Source organism: Lemur catta, chromosome 1 (genome assembly GCF_020740605.2).
Source record: "Lemur catta isolate mLemCat1 chromosome 1, mLemCat1.pri, whole genome shotgun sequence".
NCBI lineage: Eukaryota > Metazoa > Chordata > Mammalia > Primates > Lemuridae > Lemur > Lemur catta.
The window spans coordinates 232315201-232331057 of NC_059128.1; the positions used below are offsets into that span (position 1 = coordinate 232315201).

The 15857-nt window shown below is 41.7% G+C and overlaps 2 protein-coding genes across 2 annotated transcripts in view; one reads left to right on the forward strand and one right to left on the reverse strand.

Annotated features, from left to right (window-relative positions):
* CD96 (CD96 molecule) overlaps positions 1–15857 on the reverse strand; it is an 84581-nt gene that overhangs the window by 44435 nt on the left and 24289 nt on the right. The window contains 2 exon segments of the mRNA XM_045540333.1: positions 10624–10676; positions 14832–15039. Coding sequence (XP_045396289.1) covers positions 10624–10676; positions 14832–15039 — 261 coding nt within the window.
* ZBED2 (zinc finger BED-type containing 2) lies at positions 3916–5058 on the forward strand. The gene is made up of 2 exons (XM_045540330.1): positions 3916–4145; positions 4364–5058. The coding sequence occupies exon 2, from the start codon at positions 4400–4402 to the stop codon at positions 5051–5053; it is 654 nt and encodes a 217-aa protein (XP_045396286.1). The 5' UTR covers positions 3916–4145; positions 4364–4399; the 3' UTR covers positions 5054–5058.

Here is a 15857-nt window from a genome sequence, read left to right on the forward strand (position 1 = left end):
CCTAAATGGAAACTAAAGAATAGAATTAAGAAGCTATAACCGGAGAGGTGAAAGAGGAATATTCTGTTATTAATAGATTAAAAGTTAAAAGGGATCTACATCTTGATTCTGTTCCTCCAATAATGTAAATAAAATACTATTTGTAGCAACAATCACAAAAACCATTTAATAAAAATATCCCACTTTTTACTTGTAAAGAGTCTTCCTAATTTTTAAAATTTTTGTCTTAATCTTATAGAGTAGGTAGGGCATGCCTTATGATTGACATTTGACAGATGGGGAAATCAAAGCACCAAGTGGCTAAAGGGAATGGAAAATAGTTATTAATGGCACAATTAGAAACTATGTCTCTTCAATCCCAGTCCAAAATATTTCCTGGTAAAACAGATTGTATTGAAATAAGAAAGAAATGGAACAACAGGTAGCTATGTTACAAAAGCAGAAAATGTACATGTATATTAGTTATATTTTATTTTCAACAGTTTGCTCTTTAAGGAATGATATTTTCTTCAACAGCTTGGTGAATATATCCAATAAAGGTTATTAGATCCCCATTATTTTATCTGAGACCCTGCAAAATTACACCCACTTATAATTACTTGTTTTCTCATCAAGAGATGTACATATTTTACATATGACTGGCCCTAGTTCTTAGATCCTAAGCATTTTTGACAATTGATGAATATACTAGTTAACTAGGAAAGAACAATTAACTGTATGGGATGCTTTGTGTACCAATCCACTAATTAGTTGCCCCCCCAAAAGTGTAGAACCTACAGAGCTGAGAAACCAAGCTCAAGAATACTAAGTAACATTTTTCTGGTGAGAGCCTACAGAGGTGCTGTTTACCATCCCTCAGTACCTTGCTACAAAAATCCCATGGAAACAAGAAGAATTTCAGAGGAGACTCTATCACACCAAAGACAGTAAATGGCAAACACGGCAGCTCCTAGCATTTCCACTTATGCAACACTTGCTTTTTCCAGATAATGGGGATACATGCATGTGTCAGGGACGTAACTCCATGAAATTATGTCATTTTCTCCCCTAGAAAACCAAAAGTAAAACCAAGTCCCCTAAAATATATTCTTATTAAGGAAAGAGAATTCAGTTAATTTAATCCAGTAGATGCCAAAAATTGATTTTTATCTCCGGTTGGTCCAGGAAGAGATATAAGAGGTAGAGGAGGTAAAATGTTAAAAAAAGAAGAAAAAAAGTTGTAAAGGTTTGTACTAAATCCAATGCCATTAACCATTTTCATGCTTCATTTCTTCCAGGTTCAGTTAACTCACCAAAAGATGATGATATGGCAACATCAGGAACAAGTGGGGAGTTCCATTATTTTACAAAGGCACCTGGATCACTGAAGGAATCTCTTATCAGCTCCTAAAAAAGCTGAAAAGAGTTGACTCCTGTACATACTCTAGACTCAGATTTTCTAGAATGATTTAGATTTCAAATATTCTATACTATCTCTAGACTCTATGTTCCAAGATTTGGTTTAGGATTATGGTTCTTGCCGTAAAACTCTTTCCAATGTCTCTAAAATTGAAAAGCCACAGATTAAAACAGTTCAACTTGAGGTCAAACGACTTTTATGGGTTTGGCTGCATAAGCAGAGCTGTCTGTATTTGGGAACTTTCACTTGGCTTAAATGAGCAAGAAGAAAAATATGTTAAATCTGAAAAAATACAAAGTCAATATGTACAAGAGTGTATGTGCACACACATATATGCAAATACACACATTCCTTGGCCAAGATGTCAAAAATGGTTCACTCACTCTGTGTGCCTGTTGCATTGAGAGATAAGCTAAATTACTGACTTTTCCAATGCATTATTCTGGTACATAAGGAATAAGTGAGCAATAGCAAAAAAATTTTGGTATTAAGTACGAAAACGTATTTGGACAGTTCTGTAGGAGTATAAGGAAGAGTGAAATCTGGGAATAACTTGGAGAACAGAGTCACATTCTGTGGACAGGGAAGAGATAGGCCCGAACTCTACAGGTGATCTATGTTGGAAAGTAGTGCTTGTCACCTCTGACAAGGTGCTTGTCAGAGCACCTTGAGGGTCTGCCATGAGTTGGGATGTTACCCTGGAAGCAGAAAGAAGCCAGTGGACAGTTGGGGCATAATGAGATTGGATAAGTCAGAAAAAAACAATCCAGATCTGACTGTAAGACTGATCATTTCCTTATTTCCACAGGTAAAACACTGAAGTGGTGACCATCTGTAAGTTAAACCCTGGTCACCTTGCCTAAGTTTGAACAGAACCTTTCCCAAACAGCTTTCCATTAGAATCATTTTGAAAACATTTAGCTTTTTTTTTAAGATTTGGAAATCTTAAAAACAAAATTTCCATATTTGTTTATCAACTCTGCATTCCCATTTGGAATCTTTCCTCCCCATCTTTCTTTTTTCTACTTGGAATTTACCTTTCAGTTTCTACATGTTTTCTGCTATACCACTTCTATCTTTTCTTCTATAATGCAAAGTTTTTTCTTCCACTGATACCTTCTTTGAAATGTACCTGTCTCCTCTTGGCAAGTTTTCCTTCCCAAATTTAGATATACATACACATATACACACAAACACATATATATAATAGATGTAATATATATGTAAATATATATTTTTGCTTAAGTTGTGATTATACCTTTATTTGAGAGTAGAAGCCAGTAGAATTTCAGCTTTTCCAACTCTAGTTACATAACATAATAAAAAGCATTCAAAATGTTTCTCATTGTGCCATTGAGTTTTAGGGGTTTTCTTTTATTGAATCTTCCCTTTTCTACAAGTTCTTTGGTTTTTCTACTGACTGTATTTGCAACAGCCATAGTTGCCAAACCAAAAATCAAGACTCATGGTCTGACAATTGGACAAAATACTTGAAACCACAGGTGTCCTTGAGGCATATTGTGTAGAGACATATTTCAGCTTTGCCCACCCCTCACTCCCTTAAATCTTTCTTTGCTTGAGAGGCCAGATGATCTAGTCATCGAGAAACAGAACTAAGACTTGTAGTTGCTTGACTTACTGTTTTGCTGCATGACTTTGGCCAGAAACATCTTTTTTTTTTTTTGTTTGGTGCTGGAGAGGGTGGAGAGAAGGTTTGCATTTGTGTCTAGGAGTTGCAGAAAAAGCCAACAGACAGGGACACACCCTCTTGGAAACAAAGCTCCCCTGGAAGTGGGAGGAGACCGGAACTGGAGGTGCCGTCCTCCCAGGGGTGGGAGTCAGCTAGCAGCCATCAGGGTGAGCATTCACTCAGCAGGGAGAGATCAGAGACAAGTGCAGAACCTTGCTTGCCTGTAAGTACCCACTTGTCGCTTGGGGGATTTCCTAACTATTGGGGTTGCCAAGCTTGATGAATAAAGCTCTCATTCATTTAAGAAATGACCTAAGAAAGGAGAGTGAAGTCAGGCTGTTTTTAAAATGTAATATAATTTCCCATCCATTTATTTATTTTTAAAATGGAGTAAGTAAGCCAAATATCTGGAGTAAAGTGTTACTTCCTATTTGAAGGTCTATTTGCTGTTAGCTTTGCAGGTCATCGTGCTGGGGAAGGTGGAGTAAGGTGAGCCGCTTGCCAAGGACAACCAGGCAACACCATCTGTGGCTGTGTGCTCCCCCTCTTCCTCCTCTGTGCATGCCAGCTCCTGCCGGAACAGCTGGGCTTGCTGTTTGGATTTCTTAGAATCCCGGCCACAGAGACACGCCTTCTAAGGACAAACTGACCCCACATTGGAAACTTTACTATCCAGATCTTGGCAGGCTTCGCCTACTCCGGACTGCTTGTTGCAACAGTTCTTAGGGAGCAGGATTGTCTCATACATCAACCTCTGTCTGTAAGAGCCACTGAGGCCCCCGCCGTGACTGTCCTGAAGAGCCTGAACCCAGAGGCTGTTCCTCCTGCCTCCTAAGGTGCATTTTATAGGCACCAAGGAGCACGGAAACAGTGGAAGCATCTAGGAGGAGAATCAAGAGAAAACCTAAAACTTTCAACATTCAAAAATACCTGCTGTGGTGGTTGATGTAGAAAACACTGAGTTTACTAAAGAGCTTCGTAATTGTTGGACCAGGGAGCACCTTTGCCACAGGACCTGATGTGTTTTGTCTTTCTGGCCTAGCCAGGGAGGGGTTGGTAAGTATCTGGGGCACGGAGGGAATGCATTTGTAGGCCATTTTGCTTGTACCTGACTCACCCCTGACTCTCCAGTGAAGCAGAAAGGAGGAAACATCACACTACCCAGGTGCGGCCAGACTTTGACCATTAGTGTGAATCTCCATGAGTCACCGCAATCCCTTCCCAAATACACATTCAGTCTTGTGGCTTGACTAAAGCTTTTGGCTCACATCTAGGCACATCATAAAGAAAGCTGTAGAAGAGGAGACACAATGAGACGGGAAGAGGAGGACGACAAGGGAACCAGGATGAAGGCCGAAGGGCACTTAGAGATGAAGGAGGAGGAAGAGATCAGTGAGCCTGGAGAACTGGTTGGCCCTTTGGCGAGTGCCACACCCATCCCGATGTCCCACAACAAGGGGACTCGGTTTTCTGAGGCATGGGAGTATTTCCACCTGGCCCCTGCTCGTGCAGGGCACCACCCCAACCAGTATGCCACCTGCCGCCTGTGTGGCAGGCAGGTGAGTCGTGGCCCTGGGGTCAATGTGGGCACCACGGCCCTGTGGAAGCATCTGAAAAGCATGCACAGGGAGGAGCTGGAGAAGAGTGGCCATGGTCAGGCAGGGCTGCGCCAGGACCCCAGGCCCCACGGGCCCCCGCCCACTGTGGCCATTGAGGGTGACTGGGGCAGGCTCCTGGAGCAGGTGGGCGCCCTGGCTCTGTGGGCCAGCCAGCGGGAAAGGGAGCTGCTCAGGAGGGAGAGGGCTGTGGAGTGGAGGGAGAGGGCAGTGGAAAGGCGAGAGCGGGCCCTGGAGGAGGTAGAAAGGGCCATCCTGGAGATGAAGTGGAAGGCGAAGGCTGAGAAGGAGGCACGTCAGCAGGACGAGGACCTGCCTGCAGCGGCGCATCCCTTCCATTTCGTTTAAATCGGGATTGGGGGAGGGGAATCCATTCCGAGAATACCGGGTTTAAACTCATAGCAAAGAGCCATTTTAGTTCCAGCTCAACTGTAAAGCAAAGTAGTTTAGTGACATTTTGTTTATATGCAAAAGCATGCCCAGTATGAGTTAATCTCAGCAGATCTGAATGGAACAAATGCTTATATATGGTTCTTAGAGCTGTGCTAACCCTTGGCCAAAAAGTTAAAATGTACCGACTAAAGATAAATGCTGTTTTGCCACCATGGATCTGTGAGTTGTTTCAGGGCAGAATGTACCAGCCTGTCAGCACGGTTTAGTACAAATAATTGGATTTATGCCTCGCACTTGGTTTGGTAGAGTTGAAGGTTCTGACGGTTGAGGCTAGTCAGGTATCTGGAATGTGCCTATGTGACCAGCTCACTCTCAGGGACCCCGTCACAAGCAGAGCTTAGCTTCCTTTGACTGAGGTGTTTGCGCATGTACTGGTGGTGCCTCGAGACCTGGATACAAAGCTTGTTCTGTGTGATCCAGCAAGTGGAAGGGCAAAGAAGCTTGAGCCCAAGATCTTTGGACCCTTCCAATGCATATCTTCCTCCTGTTTTGCATTGTTGTACCGTCTACTGATATTAAAGCTGATTCATCAGTATAAGCTGTCTGAGTCCCGAGAGCCTTTTCAACAATCTAACACGTAAACTAATTAATGTGTAATGAGCACAGAGAAAATTAAAGACTCTTCAACTTACTTGGTTTAAATGTTAAGAATAGAGAATATAAAAATCTCAAGTATTTAAAATTATAATCTGATTTCATGTTGAGGTCCGTTAAGGGAGAAGGACTTAATGAGGAAGAGATGAAAGAAACTCCAAAAGAAAAAGGAAACGGAGAGATGGGATTGGTAAGGAGAAATAAAGAACAGAGGAAGAAAAGCCAAAAAGACAGCAAAGGCACAGGGAAGAAATGTGAAGATGTGGAAGAGAGAGATAGTGCTTTAGGAAAAATCTACCCAGGAAACAGAAAATGACTGTCTGGGTGAGTGAAGGACAAAGAATATTTTCTTAGATATTGAAGTCAATTTTCTTGAGTTGAGTTGGTTTTGTTTTGTGCTCACAGACCAGTCATTCATTTGAGCAGTAGGTTTTGGATTTTATTTGTACCTCTGAAATGCTAACTGCGTGCCAATCCATTGTTCTCTGTTTTATTTTTTAAACCGTTCATCTTTAAGTGTTCAGAGATACTTTGAAAATAGGGAGCCTAACAGCCCATAGGGAGAGAAAAGTTTCCTGGGCTGCTGAGGATATGCCTAAAATGTTAACTTAGGAATAGAATAAAACCAAACTGGAAACCATCCTGGCCTTTGGACTGGAGCTGCCATTTCTTTCGGAAGATTCCTCTAGAACTCCTCCCCACACCCCTGTTTTTTTTTTTTTTAGCTGAGTTGGGAGAGGGGGTGGAATGGAGAGAGCTATTGAAGGGAAGAGGAGATAAAGTGTCCCATGATCCCATAGATCACCCAAGTAATTTATGGCTGCCAACCTCCCTGAAGGCAGAGGAGATCCTGGTGTAATGATGGCATCTTGTCTCCTGGCTCACTCCTACAGCTTCTTAGACTTGCAAGGCAGCCCTGACAGCCAGACCTGTCTTCCCCGTGAGCCGTTTCTGGAACAAACAGAAGCCCAAACACCAGGCTTATGAAACACCCAGGCTACACTGCAGTCCTGTCATTTTTTTTTTTTTTTTCTAGAAATCTGCCTGATAGTAAAGATTTCAGTTGCCATGTGGTTTCCCCACAGGCTGTGGTGCCCGCCACGGGGCCTCTCCACCTGCGGGGCGAGCTCAGGTCTCACCAGTGCAGACGGAGGTGGCTGCTGAGAGCCCCGTGCGTGGAGGTTTGGAGTCAGAGCCTTATTGTATCACAAAAGATGTTAGAGAGAGAGGGAAAAAAAAATAGGCTGTAAAATCTATCCTTTAAGAAAACAAAACCAACAACACATACATTTGGAAAGGGGCTTAAGAAGCTCCAGGAATCCACAAGTGTTCAAGCTTTGCAAAACCAAAACCAAATAAACACAAATAGTCGAATTCTGCAAAAAGCTACCAGCCTTCTCCTACCGAGGCTAACCACAGTGCGGTTTTCAGATTTTAGTTATCTGTTTTACATGGTTCTTATTATAGTACCCTGTCTTCCTTTTTAGGCATCTTAACTCCAAACTACTTTGGTTTCCTGTTTCATGATAAATAGTTTTCTTTAGATTTTTTTTTTCCTAAATTTTGTCAAACATAACAAAGGTAAGGAGTCACAAGGACAAGACCCATGGGGATGATGGGGTTAAAACATAAAGCACAAGCATCAGAGAGATGCGGCTTGTGGAAAGACTGTGTACACTGGAGTTTTTATATATCCCTCTTGTCCCTTCTTATGCTGCGTCACCAACTGTGGGCTGAGGGGCTCTTTGGCTCAACATCTTTTGCTCTAATGCAAAAATCTGCCACATGGAGGGGCCCTGAGGTTGAGGTTAAAGATGCCTTTCCCATCCTAGCTGCAGGAGTGAAGTTGCATGCTGTGTTGGAGCCCTAGAGAAGTCTTACCCTCAGGAATGCACATCCACAGATATGATACTCTCCTTAGGCATGTCCACACCTGAGAGGCATCATTGTTAGAATAACTTTGAGTCTTTTCTGTTTTACAGAAAAACTAAATTAGCCACAAAGTTTTCAAGTTTAACTAAGTAACACTGGAAGACAGCTCACAACTGACAGAGTCTACATGACAATCCAACACTGAGGGCTGCTTGTATAGTGAGTACGTAGCACAGAGCAGGCATCCAATACATGTATGGTGCCTTAATGACTTTCTAAGGAATGAAGGAGGGCGGGTAGGGAAGTGCCATTATCAAACACTCGTGGTTGTCAGACGGTAAGTACTTTGCATACTCTCTCTGGTTGGATCCTTACCTCACCCTTGTGAGATGGGAATCATTGTCCCCCTTCACTGAAGAAGCAGTTAAAGACCTGAGGTCCCAGGGATCCAAGTTAATAAGCGACAGAAGAAAATTCAAACCTAGTTCTGTCAGATTCTACAATCTATGTTCTGTGTTTTTCATTATCCCACACTGTCTCCTAGAATCAATCACATAGCAGATTTATGAGTGTAAGTGCAGAGCAAAGAATGAGTGAAAGAAAGTGGGTGAATGATAAGTAGTGGTCAGGGAAGAAATATTCCTGAGTTGTCTGCTATGCACTAGGTACTCCATTATCGTGCATAAATTTAATTTCCTAAGAAACTTGTGAAGTATTTATTATTATCCTAGTTTTAGAGACGAATTAGCTAAGGCTCATGGAGGTTAACTAGTTGATGAGGATATGTAACCAGTAAGTGGTTGAATTAAGATTTGACACCAGTGCTATCTGACCCTAAAGCGTGATTCCCTTTCATCCCACTATCCTGCCCGGACGTGGGCAAGCTAAATATGCACCCCACCTTCGCCCTTTATGAGGGACTCAGCTAGCTGTCTATTCTTTCCAGGCCCCAAGTTGTCATCTGTAAAATGACAGATGTTTGACCTATTTAAGAGCACCACCAGATAAAAGTAGGTGAAAGGGCTTTGAAGAGTTAATAAGTTATTGAAATACAGCAGGGATTATAAGAATATTAGAGTGAGGAGTTTCTAATGTTTGGCAAGATCTTGAAAGATCCCAGAACAAGCCATGTCCTGTAGCTGGTTGTGTGGGGTTGGAGAGAGATTATTCATCTATTCCCCAGGAAGTAAAGTCCTCTGGTTTTCCTAGTCAGCCCTTCGGCAAGCCTGGGTACAGAAGAGGAAAGGCAAAGTTCCTTTTTTAAAAAATTGGGATTCTTGGATTCCATTTATGGTTCCATATCTGGATTGAGCCCATATTACTTGTAAACATTGGCACTAGAAACAAAAACAGTTACCAAAAGCTGTATCATTAGATTATGTTTTTTAATTTAAACTGTTGCAATGAAGTCCACTAATAAACTTAGAAATTAAATTGCAGTGGCATAAAAATGCTTAAATCTTTTGCTATATACTCAGGATTACAGTGGCAGTTATCTGCGAGACTAATACATGAAATTGGTAAAAAACACAAATACTTGGGTAATATAATATATATATAGAGAGAGAGAGAGAGAAAGAGAGAGAAGGAGAGAGTCATAAAAAACCATCCCAAAGAATCTGAGCTATAATTTTTATGCAGCTGTCAAATTAAATGACTGATATTCAGCAGGACAAGAAATCATAAGTTATTAGTCTTGGGGTGAGAAGAAACTAGTATATAAACATAATCCTCTTGTCCCCTATATAACAGGAAATGTTTGAGAATTTATGAGAATATTTATTTTATATGGGGTTTTGAAAAGCTTGGATGAAATTGTAAGGCCACAATATAGCCGATTAAAATAGATAATAGTAATAACAAAAACAATAACATTTGTTAAACACTTAATATATGCCACACACTGTACTAAGGGCTTTTCAAATATTATTTAATTAAATTCCACAGAACAGCAATGTGTAGATATTAGTATTATCCTCTTTATATAGACAGAGTAACTGACTATAAAGATGTGAAGTAATTTGCCCCAGGTCATGGCCAGCAAGAGGAAGGGCTGGGAAGTGAGTCCAGATCCCAGTGACTAGAGGCTGGGAACTACCACCCACGAGAAACTGAAGTCACAGGGCCCTATTCAACTTCTGTTTTTCTCCTGCCCTTCCTCTGACTGCCAAAGAAATGGCCAGGGTTCTGAAGGGGTATAGGAGAGTAAATTTCGCCTTGTCACTTTGAAATAAAAACAATGGGAAAACTGGTACAGGAAATGATTAGAACAAAGTATTATAAATTTCAGCTGAGCAAAAACTTCCTTACACCAGGATTCACACTGCTTTCTGCTCTACTTTTCCCTCACTATCCACCTCAATTTTTATTAGAGAGAAGTTGAAATAATTACAACTGTTTTTTTCTGGGAAATTTAAGAACCAAGGATGCAGATCAAACTTTCTGAAGGTCCTAAGTCTAAAAGTGAAAATTTCCCATTCAGGCCAGGCTCGGTGGCTCACGCCTGTAATCCTAGCCCTCTGGGAGGCCAAGGCAGGTGGATCGCTTGAGGTCAGGAGTTCGAGACCAGCCTGAGCAAGAGTGAGACCCCCGTCTCTACTAAAAATAGAAATAAATTATCTGGCCAACTAAAAATATATATAGAAAAAATTAGCCGGGCGTGGTGGCGCATGCCTGTAGTCCCAGCTACTCGGGAGGCTGAGGCAGAAGGATTGCTTGAGCCCAGGAGTTTGAGGTTGCTGTGAGCTAGGCTGACACCACGGCACTCACTCTAGCCCGGGCAACAGAGCGAGACTCTGTCTCAAAAAAAAAAAAAAAAAAAAGAGTAAAATTTCCCATTCAGTTTCTAGAATCGACTCCGCTTCCCTACATCTCTATGGCCAGTTAATCGGCCGAAGGCCAAGGAGTAATGTCCTTTGAGAGAGTTCCTGGCAACGATGCAACGTGACACACCTTGGCACGTAATACTACAGATTTTCAAAGGCTTTAATGTGACTAACCTTTCCCGAGACATCCATGGAGTCTTCCACAATCATGGGGGTTTCTGGCTTAGCTTAAAGGCAAATAAAACATAGTTAGTGGCACTGAATTGTCATCCTACCTGTTACTAGTGTGTGTGTGTGTGGGGGTGGTTGTATCTGTGAGAAAGATTTATCATTCATCAAATAATTATAAATAGTATACTAGATGCCCAGGAAATAAAGGTGAACAAATCACATTCATTGTCCTCAAGAAATGTACACTTTCATTTTGCAGATAAATAAACTAGAAGTTACAATATGCTGAAGTAAGTACAACAATTGAGGACATGTAGAATTTGAAGGTAGTGTTTAACAAAAGCTTCTAACTCTCACTTGGGAGATAGGTGGAGGATTTTGGAAGATGCGACGTGTAACTAATACTTGAGTGGTGATCAGTGGTGAGTCAAGTGAAATCGGGAATGTGTAGGATGGGAGGGCAGGCGGATTGGGAAAGAGAGAAGAGAGGCATGTTCTACATGCCCAAATGCCTAGAAATAAAGTCTCATTTTCATGCCCCTGAAGGGGACCAGAGATGCTTATTTGGTTTCTTAACACTAGAAAATGTCAGAGAATATTTCAGCAATTTTGTTGTCCTGCTAGAATTTAAGTGCCTCAAAGCCAGAGTGTTTTATCTGTCTCTACATTTCCAGCACTTAGCAGTGTCTAACATAAAGTAGACATTGAGTATATTTGTTGAACTGAAGTGGCATCAAGTAAATTCTTGAGCATAGCATACAGAGCCTTCTATGAACCAGTGGAAAGAACACTGAGACACCTGTCACAGGTGCTATCAGTGCCTGCTACATCCACACGGCATTTACCTCCACGTACCGAAGACCTCTTCCTGGGCATGTCTATGATTTTCTGTCTAAGGATTTATAAAAATTATGAGAACATGCTCAGTCCACAAGTTGGAAAAACTGGAAGTTCCAGAGAGTTAATGGAGATAACAGATGGGGAGATGGTGGATGAATACCCCAGCTTCCTTGTCCTTCATTTGGGACAACTCTGATGCATGTTCTACACTGTTTCCCAGAGTTTCCCAGTGAGATTGAGCTCTTGGCTTAATTATGTACATTTTATTGTCTTCCTTCCCTTTCTTGACTCACTTTCCCATTCTTCTTTTGATGTTTCCCAGGATGCCTTCTCAAAAAAATTCATCTAACTCAAATCCTTGTCTCAATGTTTTTTTTCAGGGGAACCCAAACCAAGATACAACCCTGAAACACTAATGGGGGAGGGGTATTTCTGACCTCCTACCAGCAGAAAAATACCAGTAGAATGAAGGTCCTGAAAGAACAATTACTACAGGTTTCAGGAGTGATAGGGAGAGACAGGTTCTCTTTGAGGCTCAGGACAATCAGGTTTGGAACTTAGGAGTGGGGGACAGCAAACCTGTGATGGACAGGGGACACCCTGGCAAGGGAAAGAAAGCCAAAGGAGACCAGGGAAGGAGATGGGGGAAGAGGCAAAAGAGCTGGGGTGCTCTGGTCCCTGACCTGTTGGAGAATGAAGAGCTGGGTAATGAGGCATTGTTTGGGGAGAAGAAATAAGCTGGACATGTACAATATGTCTGTGATACATTTGGGCATTTATTTCAGGTTTTCACTTTTTTTTTTTTGTTTTGGCTCATTCTATATGGGGAATCACCAAAGGATGCAAAGTGGGTTCTTATATGTATTGTACCTCTGTGCCGGGTCCACTATAATATATACTCAAGTAATACCCAGAAATAGCCTAAACACTGGATGAGACTCTGTCCAAACACAAACTACCCAGCCCACTTACTAAATGGGAAAGCGAGAAGGCAGGGAAAATCTAATTCTCTGAACAAGCAGGCAGAGAGCATCATATTTTTAAGCATCCACTGGAAGGAGTTCAAAGAAGAAAGACAAATATAGAGACAGACAAACGTAGAGCAAGATAGGGTGACATGAGTGAGATATAAAAGAGTGTAAAACATTGAAGACCAAGACGAAGATAGTTTAATGCAGCAAAGAGATGCAGGACACAATGTAAATGCTGCCAAGGCAATTAGATCAAGTTATGGCACAAAAAATCTTGATCAAATGGGGACACAGCTTGCCTAACTTAAAATTGATATTTCTTTCCACACCCAGGATAGCTGCCTTCACTGGTTTGCCAATAGACCAGATGAGGCAGTTTCATGTTTGTGCTAAGACAGTCACACCCTGGTAAGTAAACAAATGGTGATATCAATAAAAGAGATGAGCAGTGTGTTTCCAACTCTTCACAGGACATTGCTTAGGCTCCGTAAAGAACCTGGTCATCAGGGGTGATTATTACCTAGGTCACTCCTGATGGCTGGAGAGAAAGAGAAGGAGGGAAGGAGGGAGAGGGAAGGGAAGAGGAGGAGAGGGGGAGGGAGGAAGGGTAAGAGCCAGAGAGAGAAAAGGAGAAGGCTATAAGCATGAGACTTCAAACTAGATAAATCTTGGCTGGAGCCATCCTCATCTTTACAAACAACTTTGCGTTTTCTTCAGAATACTAAATTGCATGACCTCCAATAATAATGCAATAAGATTCTAAATAAAAACAAAGATTTTTTCCTTTCTCTGTTATTCAGAGAACTGAGGAACAATTTAGCAGCCCATGCCCTTAGGTTTCCTGCAGTTATTTTCTCTTTGTTTACCTCATTTTCAAAAACAATTAATTGTCCATCCACATCACTGCTTTTCTCTTTACCTTCCTTTAAAACTGACTTTTTAACAAAAACACAGGTCTTTGTCACAAAAATGGAAAAACATCCAAAGCTTCTGTATATTATTTTCTTGTACCATCAGGCAAAATAGAATTTTCATATTTTCCCCCAAAATTTGTATCCTGCAGAGTCTCTGCATTTTGAATGGGGCCACAGTGGATTTCACAGCTCAGCTCCACACTGCTGAGAACACAGGGTCAGAGGGCCATCCCTGCAGGCTCCTTTGCGGGAAGGGAAGGACTTGGACGGCCTCTCACCCCAGCTGGCCTTGGTATGGTGCGGAGGGGAAGATGCTTCTGCAGAGTATCTCTGGAGCTGTGTTTATCACCTTCCTTTTCTCACTGGCCTTATTCCACCTTGCTCCAGCAAGCAACTAAGACAATTAGGCAACTAAGCAATTAGACTTTGGCAGTTATAATTAAGGAGATTTCCAGCATTCTTAGGCAACATTAAAGTTGTAAATAAGACAGTGATCACGAGGAAATTGACCCATCTGCTATGGTTCGAATGTTCCCTCCCAAACCCATGCTAAAATGTAATCCCCAAGGTGGCATTATTGAAAGGTGGGGACTTTCAGAGGTGACTGGAGGGATTAATCCATTCATGGATTAATGGGTCCAAGGATTAATGAGTTATCATGGGAGGGGAACTGGTGGCTTTATAAGAAGAAGAGAGACCTGAGCTAGGATGTTGGGGCACTCAGAACCCCTGGGACTCTTCAGGAAAATCCCACCAAGAAGGCTCTCACCAGATGTGGGCCCTTGACCTTGGACTTCTCAGCCTCCGTAACTGTAAGAAATAAATTCCTTTTCTTCACAAATTACCCGGTTTCAGGTATTCTGTTATAAGCAACAGCAAATGGATGAATACTGAAAATTATGGCTTTCTGTGTGATTTTATTCTAGTAACTGAATCATCATTCTTTTTTTTTTTTCGTTTTTTTTTTTTTGAGACAGAGTCTCACTTTGTTGCCTGGGCTAGAGTGAGTGCCGTGGCGTCAGCCTAGCTCACAGCAACCTCAAACTCCTGGGCTTAAGCGATCCTACTGCCTCAGCCTCCCGAGTAGCTGGGACTACAGGCATGCGCCACCATGCCTGGCTAATTTTTTCTATATATATTTTTAGTTGTCCAGATAATTTTTATTTCTATTTTTAGTAGAGATGGGATTTCACTCAGGCTGGTCTCGAACTCCTGACCTTGAGCGATCCACCTGCCTTGGCCTCCCAGAGGGCTAGGATTACAGGCGTGAGCCACCGCGCCCGGCCAGAATCATCATTCTTTAGTGTCATTCTACCCTAGTCCCCAACCCCAATCAGAATGACAAGTATCAAGGCAAACAGAACTCCGGAATTGCTACCCTTGCATGGTTGCTTTCCAGAAAAGCAGTGCTTCCTCTCTAGGGGAGAACAAGGCAGAACAAACTGACAGGAGGATGGCAGAGAGTCCACAGAACAAAAATCCTCACCAAAAACCTTGACCCTGGTAGAGCTCTTCAAGATTTTGCCAGGCCTGACTCTGATGTGGCAAGAGAACGTCTGTCCATCGTCGAGGATTTGAACAGGAGAGAGGTGGAGTCTGTAGTCTGCACCTAGTTTGACTCTGTCTTTGAACAACGTGGAATTGCTGATGCGATGATCTTGGGTGATAAGAGTCTCCTGAGTTCCATTATTCTCCTGGTGAGAAACATTGTTACGGATTACCGAGCACTCAACTGGCAGATTCTGGATTAGATATTTCACAAGCATTAATTCTTTTATTTTTTATAAAATAGGAAGAATGAAGAATTGAAATTAAGAGATATTTTAGCATATTACTAGAGAAAGTATCATTACATTTGACTTTAAATTAAAAACTATTGTCACCCTCTTTTAACACAAATGGAAATTTGCTGCTTCTCTTAACTAGAGCTTGCCTTTCGTAATCCTCCACAGGATGCATATCTGGGGTGGGATTTGAGAAGTGAAATGGGGGCTCATGGCAGATCCTAATGCTCATTTAGGAAGTCCTGACATCTTACTGCTAAGATGCACTGAGGAGACTGTTTTAGTTGTGTTTATCACATCTTTACCTGGAATGGATGATTACAGCCATCCCAGATCCCCTAGAAAAGGTCTCATTTCAGTTCCTCTTAGAGCCTGGAGTAGGATCAGGTAAAGGGGCACACAGGGCACAAAATTTAAGGAGGCACTCATTCTCAGGGTCTTGCAAGTGAAGAGTCAGCACCTGAGAGTGAGTACTTCCTTAAATTTTGTGCCCTGGGCACCTCCTTATCTCCTTCCCTCAGCCCAGTGGCGCTCCTAGTCCTGTGTCCTTTTTTTTTTTTTTTTTTTTTAAATCTAATAATAATTTTATTTATTTATTTATTTATTTATTTATTTATTTATTTATTTATTTTTTATATATATATTTTTTTATTTCAGCTCATCATGGGGGTACATAAGTTTAGGTTATATACATTTTCCATGTCCCACCCATCCCCCCGATTCAGAGT